The 17331-nt window shown below is 52.4% G+C and overlaps 1 protein-coding gene across 1 annotated transcript; it reads left to right on the top strand.

The window, feature by feature from the left end:
- The first annotated feature begins 230 nt into the window (after positions 1-230).
- LOC111148160 (bolA family member 3) lies at positions 231-11053 on the top strand. The gene is made up of 4 exons (XM_022504602.1): positions 231-314; positions 2886-3006; positions 5275-5363; positions 10610-11053. Exons 1-4 carry the CDS (start codon positions 261-263, stop codon positions 10673-10675), a joined length of 330 nt encoding a protein of 109 aa, XP_022360310.1. The 5' UTR covers positions 231-260; the 3' UTR covers positions 10676-11053.
- The last annotated feature ends 6278 nt before the right edge of the window (positions 11054-17331 follow it).

Below are 17331 nucleotides of genomic sequence, written 5' to 3'. Positions count from 1 at the left end.
AGAGCCCGATGGTGGAACGACCCCTGGAGGCTGGCGGAGCTCGGCGCGGACCGGGCCGGGCCGACTCGCGAGCAGGCGGAGCAGCAAGTTCCGAGGAGGCGCCCCCGGGGCGAGGACCGGGCGGGAGCTGGAGCCGGGCGGCTCGCGACCTCCGGGCGGCAGGGGGCGGCCTCGCCCGCCGCGGCGGCGGCTTCCGGCCCCCGGCTCTGCGCCTCTCAGGGGAAGCGGCGACCTCGGACGCCGGGCCGCGTCGGCCGGGCATGGCGGCGTGGAGCCCGGCCGTGGTGGCGCCGCTGCTCCGCGGGATACGCGGGGTGAGCGCGGGCGGGGCAGGGCTGTGGTTCCCGGGCGGGAGCTGCGGAGGGGCCGCGGGGCCGGTCGAGGCTGGAGGACGGGCTCGCGGAGAGCGCGGCGCCGGGCCTGGGCCCTCCCCTTCCCTTCTCTCATTCATTCCTCGTCGGTTAGGTCCTTCCGTGGGCCCGGGCGGCGGGGCTCCGAGAAGTGTCAGGCCCCGGCGCGCGCTGGCGGAGCTGCCGAGCAGGTGGAGGTGGGGGCGAGGGGAACAGACACGGAAACAGTTGTGATCTGGGCGCGGAGAGAGCGATGTGGACGTACCGAGCCGGAGACCCGGCAGTCCCAGCTCGCGGTCCTGGCGTGCCTGCCGGAGAGTGCGACGGTCTGGGCTTTGGGCAAGTCCTCCCAGCCTCTGGGACCTTCACCCTCTCCAAGCCCCACACGCCCTGAGTAAAAGCCCAGCAGAGGGCACTCGTCACGCGCTCTCCGAATTTTCTCTCCTCCCTGATTATACTTTCCTCGCTTCATCCACTTTGCTCTCCCGTTCTTCCTTCTCTTCTGCCGCTCTTGAACCTGCCTCCGCCAAGTATGAAGAGCTGGTGACTCTCCGCGCGGACAGTCGGGGTTCCAGGGATTTTGTCAGTAGATTGCTCGTGTAAAGGCCGCTGCCTGCAGATCAGCTAAAATGGAGGAAAGACCTCCCAAGGAATCAGCAATGTTAAGTACCCTCAGTCCTTAGCGATTACTGCTTCTGCCTGCCACCTGGTTACCCTCTGCCCTTGCCCGTCCGGTGCTCTTTCCTCAGAAGAGGCTCCATCTTACCCCCTCCTCCAGCCCAGTCTTAGGCCCACAACATCAAGTTTCTGTCCCTTGATCTCACTCCAGACCAGTTTTCTTTTTTCTTTTCTTTTCTTTTTTTTTTTTTTTGTTTGAATTTATTTGACAGAGAGAGAGAGATCACAAGTAGGCAGAGAGGCAGGCAGAGAAAGAGGGGGAAGCAGGCTCCCTGCTGAGCAGAGACCCCCCCCATGTGGGGCTCGATCCCAGGACCCCGAGATCACGACCTGAGCCGAAGGCAGAGGCCCTAACCCACTGAGCCATCCAGGCGCCCCCCAGACCATTTTTCTGACCTGCATTTCAGCTGTCTGCTGGAACGGCAACTTCTTTGCAGGTGCGAGCAGTCATGCCCTGCGTGCTGTGCTCATTCTGCTTGTTCATTTGTTCATTCGTTCAGCCATCCATCACCCAAGTCTCCTGGAGGGCCTGTCCCGGCCCAGCTTTGGAAGGCTGCAGTAACAGGGTAGACTCAGTCTTGGCCTTTGAAACCAGCTGGTGAAAGAGCCAGTGCACAGATCATTTTAAAGAAGGTGCTTCGGGGCACAGGTGGCTTGGTCAGGGGTTCAACTCTTGGTATCAGCTCATTTCTTGAACTCAGGGTGGTGAGTTCAAGCCCTGTGTTGGGCTCCACAGTGGGTGTGGAGCCTACTTAAAAAAGAAGAAGAAGGTGCTTTGAGAGTCTCTACCACAGGACCCTGCTCTAGGCCTTCAGGAACAGCCTGAGGACAGGTGGGACTAAAGGCTGAAGGGATGGTACATTCAGCACCAGCACAGATGAACAGCACTCCTGTGTCCCACCCGCCATCCCCCTCCAGTCCCCAGCCCAGTCTACTCCGTTTGCAATAATACCTCTCATCTGGGCTAGCTTCAAAAGGCACTGTTTTGTGCAGGTGACTTTGGCACCAAGAGGCCTAATAAACTCCAAAATCTTTAGCTGGACATTCAAGGCCTGCCAAGCTCTCTTGTCAGTCTCCCTTTCAGCATGTGCTTAGCCCAGTCAAAGGGCTGCAGATCTGGTTTTTTGTTCTTCATCCCATAAGGTTGGAGATGTCCCCCTCAGAAGCACTGGCTCCCTATGGTACCCACTGGGGGCAAGGGGAGTGTTGTTACCAATGGTAAATAATCTAATATTTCTCCTTCAGGTAATTTAGTAGAATTCTGCTACTTCTCCCCAATAAGAATTGGTACATGTCACAGAGTGTGGCTGGCTTACTGAGCAGTAGGTCACAAGGCCACATCCCACTGGAGGGTGTGAAATGTGAATCAGACCTAAGGCACAGGTGGCGTCTGGTTTCAGCAGTGTGTGGTCGGTGGCATGCTGGCCTGGGAGGCACATCTGAGGCGGGTTGCCCAGGCTCTGGCTCCCCATCTCACCAGTGAACCTAACCTTAGCCCTTGCTTTAGTCCCCCCGTTTCTTCGCCTCCAAAACTGACATCATGATGGTGTCTCTCTCACAGTGTTATCATGAGGGATTCAAAGATCTGTTGAGTTGCCTTGTGTCTGGAGTCAAACTATAATTTACAGTTCCACTCCCTACCTCCACTAACTCCCCAAAAAGCTTATTCTGGGTCTTAGGGAGCGTCAGTGGGCATGCGATGCCACACAGTGCCTGGGATGGAGCCCATGGCCAAGCTGTTTGGGGGCCTGGGCCCTGGCTGGCAGGACAGTGGCGGGAGGCCTGCACCGTGGCCTGGCCTGGCCTGGGGGGTGCCATCGTCTTGCTGGGCGATGACTCTTCTCTGTTCTCTGGCAGCTTCCTCTTCACTGTGCCCAGCGGATGTTTGCCTCGCAAACTGAGGGGGAGCTCAAAGTGACCCAAATACTCAAAGAAAAGTTTCCTGGAGCTACGGCTATCAAAGTCACTGACATTTCAGGTGAGGTTTTTCTGTCCTCTTTTCCATGGGGATTTTGCCCTCTGCAGGGGGCAGGGGGCTGGGCAGAGCACACTCACCATCAGCGGCTTCTCAATACGTGTGACTTTTGGACAGATGGAATTCAGCCTCTCCCAGCTGATGGCGTGGAGGTGGGGACGTGAAAGCGTCAGAGGGAAACTGTGTGTGGGGATAAGGCCCGGCTGGGAGGACTTGCGGCTGTTAGCCTGGCCTGGGTCGCATGAGGTCCCTCTCAGTGACTCTGGGGCTCAGGTCCACAGTCTTTGATTTGATTTGAAGATGAACATTACTTTACTTTCTCCACATTTTTCTGGAAGGTGAGCTGGAGCAGACCTCAGAAGGATTTTATCCTTTTGAAAATAACTTCCTTACTTTCCTCACGAGGAGCCGAGCCCAGAAAGGCCAGAGAACCTGCCCAGGCCCTCCCAGGGAGGAGGTGGCAGAACTGGAACCAGCACCAGGACACAGGGGGACACAAGCAGACTCTGTCCTCAGTCCAGTTGCCAGCCCCAGGCGCCTCAGAAATTCAGACTGGCTGCATGTTAGGCACAGGCTGGGGAGGTGAGTTCTGCACCCACAGGCCAGGAGGACAGGACCTTTGCCCAGTCACACGTGTGGAACAGCTCAGCAGGGACAGTTAGTTGTGCGTGCAGGTGAACGCCCACATGTATCTTTGGCATCGTGTATTGCCATGAGGGCTCACTGCTTCTCTGAGAACCTAACCTCTGCAAGCATTGGGAGAAAGTTTAGAAAGTAGTTTTTCTACTACTTTCTAGGGAAACTAGGGAAACTACAGACAAATTCATCAATCCAAAGACCCGTTGTTAGGGGGGGTCAGGAGGGCCCCCTCTGTGATGTCCCAGCTCTGAGGCCTTGACCTTCCTAGTCCTATACCTGCCCCAGGCCTGGGGTCAGGCAGAGCTGGAACTTGACCTTTGGTCTGGGTCTGCCTCACCCTGGATGGAGTATGGAAAGGGAATCAAGGCCGGGAAGCTTGGTTAAGCAAAGCTCGTATTCCTGGTATGCATAAAGCCTGCTGAGTAACTTGCACTTCTCACAAACTGGCTGGGTGCTCTGAGCACAGGGGATGTGTTTTCTCTTGCCCACATTGGTTCATGCTAGAACAGCACACTTCATCGGTCATCGGCATGAGCTCCCCAGCCATGTGGATGCAGGTGGATGTGTCCACCACAGGGTCTGCCTTGACAGCTCTACCAGAAAGCTATTGCTGCCCCATGGAAGCCCAGAATGAGACCCTTGAGGCTACTCACAGACCAGGAGGGCCTAAAGAGAGCCCCGTGCAGGGGCGCCTGGGTGGTGCAGTTGGTGAAGCATCTGCCTTTAGCTCAGTCCTGACCTCAGGATCCTGGGAGCCCTATGTTGGGCTCCCAGCTCAGCAGGGAGCCTGCTTCTCCCTCTCCCTCTGCTGCTCCCTCTGCTTGTGCTCTCTCTCTCTCTTTCTGTCAAATAAGTAAATCTTTAAAAAGAGAGAGAGACCCACACAGCTCCATGGCCACTATGTCTGTGACCTCCACTATCCTGCTGTGTCCCTTTCTCCTGCTTCCATTCCTGTCTTTTCTTTGCATTAGTATTATACAGGTTTTTTCAAAACAAACTTCAGTGTGTTTTTGCATTTTTAAAAAGACTGATTGCCGGGGCACCTAGGTGGCTCAGTGGGTTAAAGCCTCTGCCTTCGGCTTGGGTCATGATCCCGGTGGTCCTGGGATCGAGCCCCAAATCGGGCTCTCTGCTCGGCAGGGAGCCTGCTTCCTCCTCCTCTCTGCCTGCCTCTCTGCCTACTTGTGATCTCTGTCTGTCAAATAAATAAACTTAAAAATCTTAAAAAAAAAAAAAAAGACTGATTGCCGCTCCTTTGGAAGGCTGAACAAGGAAATTTGGCCTCTCCCATCCCTCTTCCATGGGGTTTCTTGGCCTGTCAACAAAAACACAAGGCAAACTGACATTTCCTAGGCCTTCCATGCTCTGTGCTGTCTCTTCCGTGCCCCACAGGCATAATCCTGGGTGAGTGCATCTGGCTTGCAAAAGGAAGAGCACATTTTGGACCAAGGCGGCCCCGTGGGGAGCATGTGGTCCAGTCGTCAGCCGTGAGGTTTTTCTCACCATGTTAGCAACTTTGTGCTGAATAAGAATATTCAGACCTTCTTTGGATCGTACGGTACTTTGAGGACATATGGGATGGTGGCTGCCGTAAGCTAATAATTGAAACACTTTGAGTCATGTTTATTTCAGGAGGCTGTGGGGCGATGTATGAAATCCGGATCGAGTCAGAAGAATTTAAGGAGAAGAGAACTGTCCAGCAGCACCAGATGGTAAATCAGGTCAGTAGAAGCAACACGGCTCTGTTGCCATTGGTCCCCAGTGTCCTGAAAGAGCCTGACGAGCGGGGATGATATTTTAACTGTCAGCCCAAGGAAAGAATAAGGCTCATACAGGCAGCATTCAAGACCTGAGAAAAATATAATATGGAACTTATCAGGAATCAGACTGTGGGCAAATAGCAATTTTATTCAGAATTGAAAACAAGCCACCCAATAGTTATTTTGCATTTCCTTCTTTATTCCTTTGTATAATGCTACCAATGTTTACCGTATATATTTGTAAACATACAGGTACTAAAAAACAGATGTTTTTGTAGATTTGAAGTTTTTTTTTTTTTTTTTTTTTTTTAGCGTCCCTTTGGATTCCTTTACAGATGTGTAAATTGAGGCACGGCATGATTGAGAATTGCTCCACCTGCCCCAGACCCAGGGACAGGATATTGGGGGTCTGGAACATCAGATTTAACCAGACTAAGGTCCAATTTATTCAATGATCTGTGCTTATTTTACTTGGAATTTATGCCAGGCTGGGCCCCTGGCCTGTATCTGCAAAGTCACCCCCCGCAGCAGGTGTGTCTGACATTATTCTGGAAGGTGTTGCACATTGGGAGCTAGCTAGTTTCATTTTTGTCCAGCACAGCTCTCGTCATGAGAATCCCTCCGTGGCCCCTTGTGTCTCTAGTTCAGATGTCCCAGACTGCTGTTCCAGGCCTTTCCCCACCCTTCTCCGAACGAAGCCTCCCTTGGCCCCTGCCCATTTTTCTGTCTGTGGCTCTGGACCTTCGCCCAGATCAGCCCTCCTGCCTGGGCGCCCTTGCTCTCTGGCACCCAGCTCAAAATGCTGCCCCCACCGCCTGCCTGGCAGGGAATGGATGTCCCCGCACCCTCCTCCAGCGTTCTCTGCCTCTCATCCTAGATATGTATGTCCCTGCTGACTGTCCCTTGGCCCCATCATCCCTCTGTGGGCTGTTCCCTTTTGGATCCATCTTTGACTTCCTCACGGAGCCCAGTCTTTCACGTGCACGTGGGCACCTACGGCCATATGGTGTGCTGCAGACCTGCTGGGGCGTCTGGGGTGGGAGGGCTACTCTGCTCCCCCCAAGTGCTTCTAGTCCTATGTGATCTCAGGTGTGGGAGCGGAGGCAAGACAGGGAGGCCCTGACGGGCCCAAATCATTCCCAACCGGTAGGACTTTGGGTTTTGTCCCCAGAACTCCCCTGGCTGCCTGGTGTGCCTGGGCTGCTAGGGGCGCTCTGAATTTGAGCCCATCCCCTGGGCTGGGGCTGCCGTTGCAAGATGTTACGGATGCTGGTTCTGGAGTCTGTCTGCCTGCACTACACATGTGGGCTGTGCTGCTTTCTAGCTTTGTGACCTTGAGCAACTTACTAAACCTCCCTGTGCCTTGGTTTCCTAATCTGTCACCAAGGAGAGAAACAGTACTTTCCTCAAAAGGCTGTTTTGCAGATTAGTGGTAGAGCACACGTGTGGCACTGCAAACGCTGACAGCTCGTAGCCCTTGGTAAACGTCAGCAGCCGTCACCATTGTCATCCTTGTCCACAGCGTTGCGCGGAGCCTGCTCCGTGTCTGGGCAGAAGGCAGCCATTCTCTGGGTTGGGGGCAATGTCCCCTCATCATTGTGGGCTCAGGGCTTCCTCTGGACGCCTGCAGCACTCGGACTTCCCCCGGCACCCTCGGAGCGGAAGAGCCCTGCGTGCTGACTGACGGGGCCCTAGGAAGCTGAGCTCACATGGGCCAGCCCTGGGTCTGTTCTGTCCACTCTGTGTCCCCACACCTGGCCGCTGGCCCCTAAAGGAGCTCAACTGGTCTTTGTGGAGCGTTTGCAGACAGTAAGGAGAGCTGGCCTGGTGTAGTTATTGGCTTATAGACAACGGAAACGTTTGGTGGCTGCACGCGCTCCCGTTTCAGAGAACACCCCTGCTGGCCCTAGTGCGCTCGTCACCCCGGGCACCCCAGCAGCCACGCTTGACACCCCCAAGCACTGCCGGCCGCCATTGCAAGCCCCTCGGGCAGGCCATGTGGATCCACAGCCAGGTGCCCGCTGAGCCGGAGCCTGACCCTGGGCGGGGGCCCTCATTAACCACAGCAAGCTGCTAGGGCTCCGGTACACATGCCTCAAGGGATTTGTGCACTCCTGGGCCTTTTCCAAGGATTGCATTTGCAGGTGTTGGCCATGGGGGAGTCCATGGGAGCAACAGAAGGCAACGTCTTTAAGAGCAAGTCATTTGGCCTGCAGCGGGGCTGAGCTGGACCCGGAGTTTGCTGCCCGCCTCTTTGAGGTGTTGGGAATCACGGTTCCCAGGGGCTGTCATGGAGGAGGAGGCTGGCCTAGCAATGGAGTGAAGGAGAGGGGAGCAGACTCCACAGCCTGGCTTCTGCTCCGTGGGTGCCGAGTCAGCAGCTTTGGGAGGATGATGGTTGGTCCCTCTGGATGCCCAGGCTGTCGGGTGGGGTCCTGGTGGCCCTGGGCTGGGGTGAAGCTTTCCGCATTGATCTTGCTTAGTCACCCTAATAGAACGAGACTTTCAGGCCCCAAAGGCCCTGAAAAGGCCACCTAGTCCATCTGTTACTGGAATCCACTACTGTCAGACAGTCGCTGCCTGATTCCCCAGGGATAGGGCATCCCCGCTATCACGACTCACACCTGCTCCACCCTCAGCAGGAACATGCCGCTCCTCGGGGACCTGCTGACGCATAGCCTGGCCTCTTTCAGCTCCCGGGGTTCATCAGCCTTCTCTTCTGGTTTTGACTTTGGGCCAGGCCCCAGGGTTGCTATCCATCCTATTCCCATGCTGGGAAACAGCCATAGGGAGAGAAGTGAGCACTGAGTTCCCTTTTGTGTTGGAGGAAGCTGGCTCCTTCCTGGCTGTCTGCTTCACAGCAGGACCCAAGCCTCAGTGTGCAAAGATCGCAGGAGGTGTTGGCCACACGTGCCCAGCCTCTTGATGTATATGGAAGGCATTCAGGCAGTACCAGTCCTCTTCCCTGCTCTGGCCTCTTTGCTGTCTGTTGCCTCTTCACCTGCTACTGGAGGGTGCCTCCACCCGTGCCTCCCGCCCACCCCAGCGCCCTGCAGCGGTGCCCTGATGGCCCAGGGAGTCCAGACCCACTCTCCTCTCTGTGGCCGGCCTCCGTCTCTCGCTGCCTGCTCCTGACTCACAGCCAGGCCTCCTCCCCATGAATTGTGACAGGTTCCCAGCCTTCCCTCCCGGGCTTGGTGCGTGGCCTCTCTGCCTGTCCCACTCCCAGCTGCCCCGCTCCCTGAACAGACAAGGCAGGCTGACCCCCTCCCATGAACACCCACAGCAGCGCTCGTGGCCTCAGGGTCCGGCAGCACCTGTCACTGTCCGCCATGTCCATTTTCTGTGCCCTTGTATTATTTCCCTTTATCTTTTTCATCCTTTTCCCATGCCTTTTGCACCTGTGACCCCAGCACAATAGCAGGCGCTGAGAAATGTTTACCCAAACAGCATCTTATAAATTGTGGGCCTATGGCTAAGTCACTTCCCTACCAGGACCTCAACTGTGAAGTGACCCACATGACCTTTAAGGCCCTCTGTAGCTGGGAGATACTGTGACCTGGGTGACCTTGGAAGCCTGCAGGAGAGCTGGAAGAAGGCACTGGGAGGGCTAAGTACACAGGGCATGAGGGGATCAAGGCCTTCCTTGTAAAGGGTGGCTGGGCCCACGCCTAGCCAAGGAGGCTTTAAGGATTGTGGCCCTGGCGACAGCCCAAACACAGGCATGGGGACAGCCTTTAGGGGGCATTCTGTGCCTGCATAAAGCAGAGAGCCTGTGGCCCCAGGGAGCTGTGTTCCTTTCCCCGCCCCCCCTCCCCCCCTGCCCCATGACATGAGGCTTCTTTCCCAGGGCATTTCTGTTGTCTGCAGAGTTGAGGGGGTTGCAGGTGAATAGGGAGAGGGTCGGGCAGTTCTCTGGTGCCCAGCACACAGCAGCTCCTGGCATCAGGGCTGGACAGGAGCCCCAGGGGAATGAGGAGTGGCCAGAACATCAGCTTCTCATCCTAATTCTGTTCCTCTCTTCTGAGTATAAATGGGGGATAGATTCTGTTTCTTTTTTTTAATCAAAGAAAGGGATAGGGCTGGAGTGTCTGTCTCTAAGGATCCTTCACCCTATAAACCTATCTACATGTGTTAGGAATTTTTTTTGTTGTTGTAAGGTAGCAAAAGTAAACAAAGGGAATTAGCTGGCCCATGTAATTAAATTACCTAGTTCTGTGGCATATCTAGATTCAGGGTCTTAAGCAAGTTCTTTTGCTTGTTCTTTTTCATGTTCTCTCTCTCCCCCTCTCTGAGCTTTTGGCTTCTGAGTGTTGGCCTCATTTTCTCCTACTGGAGATGGGCTTTCTCTGTTTGCTGGAGAACAGGGCCCCCAGCATTGTTCAAGGATAGTGACCCAACAGACAAGGCTCCACACGGAAAAATCCCAGCAGAGGTTCTCATTGGCCCAGTTTGGGTCATGTGTTACCCCTGGACCAATCAGGTCGGGCCAGAGGCACATGGCTACCCGTATCCCTGGCAAATTGTTAGGCCCACCAGCAGTACACAGTTAAGACCTCCGGTGGCTAGTGAAGAAGGGGAAGTGTAGACCAACGTGTCTGACATGCTACCATGTATGTTATTAAAAGGTAGCGGGGTGGATATGTATTCATATTAGCTTAAACATGCATTTTGCAATCATTGCAAAGACACACAAGAAACTGACACCATTTCTCTCATTTGGGGACAGAGGTGGGAATGGAAGGTGGTGGAGGGCAGGTGTCAGGGGAAACCTCACTGCATGTCTTTCTTTTTTCTTTTTTTTTTTTTTTTAAGATTTTATTTATTTATTTGACAGAGAGAGAGATCACAAGCAGGCAGAGAGGCAGGCAGAGAGAAACGGGGAAGCAGGCTCCCCGCCGAGCAGAGAGCCTGATGCAGGGCTCGATCCCAGGACCCTGAGATCATGACCTGAGCCGAAGGCAGCGGCTTAATCCACTGAGCCACCCAGGCGCTCCCTTACCTCATGCCTTTCTATAACTTTAGATTTTTGAGCCTCCTTAGACATTAATTTAAAAAAATAAACTATTTTCTAAAAAAAAAAAAAAAAGGCAAAACTGCCTAGACAAAGCACGGGCAGGGCCTCCCACGGAGACAGCTGTTTACAGATACTCATAGAGACTGCTCAGTGTCAAGTGCAAAACAGTGACGCTCTCCTCCTTGCTTAGGCGCTGAAAGAAGAAATCAAAGGGATGCACGGATTGCGGATATTTACCTCCGTCCCCAAACACTGACCGTGCCCTGGCCGCGTAGATGCTGCTGCTCAATGCCTTGGAGGAACTTGGCTGACACCATCCTTTCCTAGGCATTTGCCAAAAAGTTATCTATTTTGTTCATAGACATTTCCGTTTTATAATCATAGAAGAATATGTTCTCTATTTAGAGTTTAATTAAAGGCAACAGACAACTGAAACCTTTGAAGAGTCATTGGTGATGCGTCTTGCTCGTCTGTTTCAGAGGCATTGTCCTTTGTCCAGAGGCTTCTCGTCCTCGGACAGTCGTGTCCTGCTGCCATACCCGTGGACAGGAGTGCCAGCTCCTTTTGTCGTGTCAAGGCATTTTCTTGGTTCTTCTCCTCTAGGAAACTGCTATTAAGGTCCCTTAATCTTGCCCAAAAGAAAAGAAAAAAAGAAGAGCAAAAAAAATATCCTTGGGTTTTGCTGTTCCCTTGGTTGAATGCCTGTCTTTTCCTCCCCCTCCAAACTTCTTACAAGAATGATCTTAGACCTTCAATTTCCACTCCCTGAAGTGGACCCTGAAGAGTCTGGTATGTCAGGATCAAGGTCTTTCTCCTGTTTGAAGATCCCCCACCCTCCGCATCTCGGAGGGAGGTGCAGCCTATCTCCCACAGCAGAAGCAAGAGAGGTCTGCTTTCCCAGCTCCCTTGCCTATGGGCGCAGGTTGGTGGTCTAGACTCACCCATCAGACGGATCTGGACTTTGAATGTGGAGCGAGCGAGCCACGAGGGAGCCTCCATGGCTTGCGGGTCCAGCGTTCTGGCTACTGACAATGACGGAGTCAGCGTCACAGGCTGCGGTCTCTGCAGTCCATGGTGGCGGTCATGGTGTGTGGGTCTGCGGCATGATCTGGGGGCTCTGGTGACAGAGCCTTCCTGTTCCTGCCCAATTTCAGAAGCTGGTTCACCAATCTTCCCAGAAATTTTGTGATTGTTCCATGTGCTTTCACTAAATTCTTTATTGTTCACGTCAGTCTGGTCAGTGTCTGTTGCTTGCAACCGAGGAGCCCTGAGGGGTTCACCTGCCCCTCACAGTGGGGCTCTTGCCCCCCAACATCCACTTCCCTCTTGGACTGCTTTCTGAGGCCGTGTCCACAGCCACTCTCAGTCCTCAGTACCCCAGTCACCGTGGTGATGACAGGTTGACCATCTGCTCCTTCCTCAGATGTCTCCTTTGTCTTTCATGGAGCTGCTCTCCAAGGAAACCAGTGGTCACCATCATTTCTGGAGATCCCTAGTACCTCCCTAAGTCATGAAAGTATGTGGTTAAAACAACCTTGGGCTTGAGTTTCAGAGCAGCACAAATTTTAAATGTGCTGTTCATACACCATGCCCCCATTTTGGGGTTTAAAAATACTCTCCATCTCCATAGCATGGGGGTGGGTTTGGTGGCCTGCCAAGGCGGAGCTGCCTTTCACATGGAACAGATTCACCGAGTTGTGTAAGAGCAGAGAAGCCAGGATAAAACAGAACAGAGGATCAGAGACACCACCGAGAGAGTGCCCCAAAGGACAGCTTTTAGGTGGTGTAGTGAGGAAACACTGAAGAATGGAGTCCCAGGGGCCAGAAGAAGGTAGCAGTCAGCAAGGACAGAGAGATCACAGAATTAGACACATGTTGGTTATTCTTGTAGAGCCTACTTGTCCCGACTGTGGGCTGGACATAGTCATCTGCTTCTAAAGAACAGAATCCAGTAGAAAGGACAAAGGGCCGCTTCAGAGACCACATCATAAAAGGCACTGAGGCCTCCTCCTTGCTCTGTCTCAGGTTGCTCACTCTGGGGGGACGGTAGCTGCCATGTTGTGAGGGCACTCAAGCAGCCCGTGGAGAGGTCCATGTGGGGAACCGAGGCCTCATACCAACAGCCAACAGCACGGGCCTGCCAATAGCCAGCGGGGAACCAAACGTGCCCAAACAAGAGCAGTTTGGGTAAGCCATCTTGGAAGCGGGTCCTCCCGAGTCACAGTCACTGTGAAGCCTTCAGACAACTGTCGCCCCAGCTGACATCTTGACTGCAGCTTGCCAGAACCAGTCTGCTAAGCTACTCCCGATTCTTGCCCAAAAGAGACGGGGAGGTAATAAATATTTGTTGTTTAAAGTCACTGAGTTTCACGGTATGTTCCAGAGCAGTAGATAGCTGTGTACACTGGTCCACATGTGTAGTAAGGGCAGGACACTGGGGCATCTCACATACTGAAGGGGAGGTGGAAGGGCCAAACTGCAGAAAAGACGGGAGACGGCTAACCATCAGGAGCCCACGACACCCCTGGGTCTCTGCAGCTCCTGTCTGCTTCTCTCTGCAGATCAGCTTTATTATAGATCTATTTGTTGTGGATTGGCCTTCACCATCTACTCCCAGGGTAGGACTCACTGTCCTGCCCAGAGCTCTTTATTTTTACACTTAATGTCCAAGCCACGAGAAGGGCAGACTTTCCTTCCAAGTTTCAGTCCAAAGAATGCCAGGGAAGGCCTCAGACGGGCCCACCTGGAATCAGGAGCCACCCAGGAATCACGTGACCTGGCAGCCTCTCTTCTGACTCACTGTCAGAGAGGAGGGAAGAGCAACTGCCTCAAAAAGTGGGCGGTTCTGTTCCACAAAGAGGCTGGGGACAAACAATAGGTATTCTTGACCGGAGGGAAAGGTGATGAGGCCTTGCAGGCCTGCTGGGGGTCCAGGGACACCAGGGACACTCTGACTCCTCCTTGGCTTGACCCCAACTCCCCACCCCAGGCGACCCTTCAGGCTCAGAGAAACACGGCCACATGTCTGTTCCCAAATCTGGCAACAAGAACTTTTTCAAGTGACTCCCCTCCCCCCTCTGCAGCTGATCTCCCTCCAAGATTAAAAGGAAAGTTGGAGGAATCAGAGTTTCTTTTTAGTTGATTAAATAAGAAGAAATTGTTTAATCTGTGTGGCCAGAGTATAACACTGCAATCTACACAGCCAACTCTTAGCCTTCTGATTAAGTGCTACTTGTGGAAATTGCGGAGTGGAGATGGTGCAACTTCTGAGTCAAGTGTCTTTTTGAAAACAGTTTTCCAGTGGAAAATCCAAAGCACCTTGAGGTAAGCGCTCACTGCCTAGAGAAATCAATCTAAGGGACACTGGCCTGTGCATCCCCCACCCCCCAGGCCCGTTTGGTCCCAGGGTTTCACGTAGTGACCCTCTCTTCCCTGAGTAGACCACCCAACGAGCAGCCAGGGAACCAGCCTGCAAGGGGACCCGTGGCCACAAAACCCTACGGCCACGAAGCCCCATGCATATCCTGGCAGTGGCAAAGAGCGAAAAAAATTCTCTTTCTTGGGAATTCAAACTGTAAAGAGTGAATGACCCAAGGACCAAGGACAGCGCATGGCTGGTGGAAAGCTGGAGGCAAACAAGGGCACTCAAATCGGGAAATACGGAGAGAATCCATCCAGGAGAAATCGAAGTTAGAAAGATGGCTTGGGAGAGGCCAGGCGGGGCACTGGCAAATCTGAGCTGAGCGGAAGCCCACTCTGGGGAATAAAGGCAGTGATTCTCAATCCTGCTGCAAATGAGAACCACCTGGGGTGTCTAAAAATACACCTGGGGCGTTCCGAGGTCCACCAGGCAGAGACCAGGCAGTTAAAGGCAGACGCGAACCGCCCCGCACGCCGAGTCAGGACGGACCCCTACCTCTGCCCCCGCTTTGCTCCCCGGAAGCTGCTGCGCCTGCGTCAGTTCGCCCTGGTGGGGGGCGGGGGTGGGGTGGGGGGGCGGGGGGAAGGCCCCCACCCCCTAACTCCACGGGGTTAACTGTGGGAGAGCACCTATACCACCTGAGCTGGGGGCGGGCCCTGGGCCCCCACCTGCCCCGGGCGGAATCCGGCCGGTGGAGTTAAAAGGAGCGGCTGCCAGCTGGGAATTTCCTGAGTTTTCCGGAGCAGCACCGCGCGCGGGCGTCGCTACCCTGAGCTCCCTCCAGGCCACAAGGTAGGACGTCCCCACATGCGCCCCCGTGCGTGTCAGAAACCCTAGGCTTGAGTCAGCAGAGTTGTTTCTTACTTGCCACCTAGAGAGCCTTGGGTCGCGCGCTCGGCGTCTTACAGTTCTCCCCTTGGCGAGCGAGCCCGACTCCTGACATCGCTCCTCGCGTTTGCTCCGCTAGCGCCGGGGACGGGGGAGGCCGTCGTTAGACGCCGCCTCTCCGGAAACTGCTCCTTTCTTAGGTCGTGGTTAAGATACCTTGACACTGTGCATTTCAAAGAACACTTGAATTTTGTTTTGTTTGAGAAAAATACAATGCTGATTAAGGAGGCAGATAAAAGATGCCAGTTTCTTCAGTCACGTTGACCTTCATTCAAACACGTTGGTTCAGAACCCCGGCGTCGGTGCGGGTCTCCGGCCGCGGCCAGCCGCCGCCTCCCCGGCCGTCGTGAAAACACAGAGGTCCTCCGAGAGCCGAACAGCCGGCTGAACAATTGGATGAAAGAATAAAAAGTGAGAACAACTCAAGTTCAAGTAATAATGTTAGCTTTTTTTAAGTAAACGGTTTTTAGGACAGTTACATAACCGCGTTTAGAACTATTTTAGATTTACAGAAAAATGGGGAAGACAGTACAGAGAGCCTGTGCATCCCGTAGCGTTTCCCCTCCTCTTAACAGCCCAGATTAGTGTGGCACATTCGTTACCATTAATGAACCGATACTGATACAGTATTACAAATTAAAGCCCATAGTTTATTCGGATTTCCGTAGCTTTTCCTTAATGTCTTGGACCCGGTGTCCCCTCCGCAACTCCACATTTCATGTCGTTGTCGCGTCGCCTTTGTCTCTTCTTGGCCCCGACAGTTTCTCAGAATTTCCTTGCATTCAACGACCTTTAAGTTTTTAAATAGCAGTGCATACCAATATATTCTGTGGGGGAAACAATGGGTGTGTTTGAACAGAAAGCAATTTATTTTTTTTTAGAGATTTTATTAATTTATTTGACGGATCACAAGTAGGCAGAGAAGCAGTCAGAGAGGGGGAGGAGGAAGCAGGGTCCCTGCTGAGCAGACAGCCCGATGCGGGGCTCGATCCCAGGACTCTGGGATCATGACCCGAGCCGAAGGCAGAGGCTTTAACCCACTGAGCCACCCAGGCGCCCCAAGAAAGCAATTTATTTATTATTATTTTTATTTTTTTGTCATTAAAGACAAGCTCCTGCTTGGGGAACCTGGCTGGTTCAGTTGGAGGAACATATGACTCTTGATCCCTGGGTCGTGAGTTCAAGCCCCATGTTGGGTGTAGAGTTACTTAAATAAAATTTAAAAAGAAAAAAAAGTCTGAGCTTATTTTATATTCAAGAACTGTGCCTTAGGGGCTCCTGGGTGGCTCAGTGGGTTAAGCCTCTGCCTTCGGCTCAGGTCATAATCTCTGGGTCCTGGGATCCAGACGCACATCGGGCTCTCTGCTCAGCAGGGGGCCTGCCCCCCCTTTCTCTCTGCCTGCCTCTCTGCCTGCTTGTGATCTCTCTCTCTCTCTCTGTTAAATAAATAAATAAAATCTTAAAAAAAAAACAACCAAAAACCTGTGCCTTAGATGCCAACAACATATTCCTCAACCACATCTGGTCACAGGAAACATTTTCTTTGAGGACACCCTGGAGCTACAGCCATATTAGTAAACACCTGGGTGTTTAGGGATTTCAGATTTGCAGTGTGTTTCCTCTTCTAGGGAAAATGTTTGGAGTTGAGCCTAGTTTTTTAAGCTTAAAGCACTTTTTGCATAATATTCTCACATCCCTGATTTCATTTGATCATTAAAAAAAAATTCCAGTATAAATAACTTAGTGTTATATTGGTTCAGATGTATAATGTAGTGATTCAGTAATTCTCTACATTACTCAGTGCTCATCATAAGTGTACTCTTTAATACCTGTCACCCATTTTGTGATCTTCCCTCCCCATCCCACCCCTTGTAACCATTAGTTCTCTATAGTTAAGGGTCTGTTTTTTGATTTGTCTTTTTCCTGCTTTGTTCATGAGTTTTATTTCTTAAATTTCACATAGGAATGAAATAATATAGTATTTGTCTTTCCCTAACTTATTTCACTTAGGAATATATTCCCTAGAGTCATCAACATTGTTCCAAATGGCAAGATTTCATTCTGTTTCGTGGTTGAGTAATATTCCTCTGTGTGTGTGTGTGTGTGTGTGTGTGTGTGTGTGTGTGTATGCACGTGTGCATGTATACACACCTTCTTTAGCCATTCATCTATCCGTGAACACCTGGATTGCTTCCGTAATTTGGCTACTGTAAATAATGTTGCAATAAACATAGGGGTGCTTATTCTTTTCAAATTAGTATTTACCTCTTCTTTGGGTAAATACCCAGTAAGTGGAATTATTGCATCATATGGTAATTCTATTTTTTAATTTAGTGTGTCTTGTTTTTGTGCCAGTACCGTATTGTTTTGATCTTTATACCTTTGTAGCATATCTTAAAATCTGGATTGCGAGTCCTCCAGTTGTGCTCTTTTTCAGACTTGCTTTGGCTACTTGGGGTCTTTTGTGCTTCCATACAAATTCTAGTTCTGTGGAAGATGCTGTTGGTATTTTGATAGGGATTGCATTAAATCTATAGATTGCTTTGGCTAGTATTTTCATTTTAACAATATTTATTCTCCCAATTGATGAACATGGAATGTCT

Source organism: Enhydra lutris, unplaced genomic scaffold, assembly GCF_002288905.1.
Source record: "Enhydra lutris kenyoni isolate GAN:26980312 unplaced genomic scaffold, ASM228890v2 scaffoldscaffold18, whole genome shotgun sequence".
Taxonomy (NCBI): domain Eukaryota; kingdom Metazoa; phylum Chordata; class Mammalia; order Carnivora; family Mustelidae; genus Enhydra; species Enhydra lutris.
This window is presented reverse-complemented; position numbering and strand designations above follow the sequence as displayed.

Coding starts and splice junctions, on each gene's coding strand:
- LOC111148160 (XM_022504602.1), top strand. CDS start 261: ATGGCGGCGTGGAGCCCGGCCGTGGTGGCGCCGCTGCTCCGCGGGATA. Junction 3,007..5,274: donor CAAAGTCACTGACATTTCAG/GTGAGGTTTTTC, acceptor TGTTTATTTCAG/GAGGCTGTGGGGCGATGTAT. Junction 5,364..10,609: donor AGCACCAGATGGTAAATCAG/GTCAGTAGAAGC, acceptor CTCCTTGCTTAG/GCGCTGAAAGAAGAAATCAA.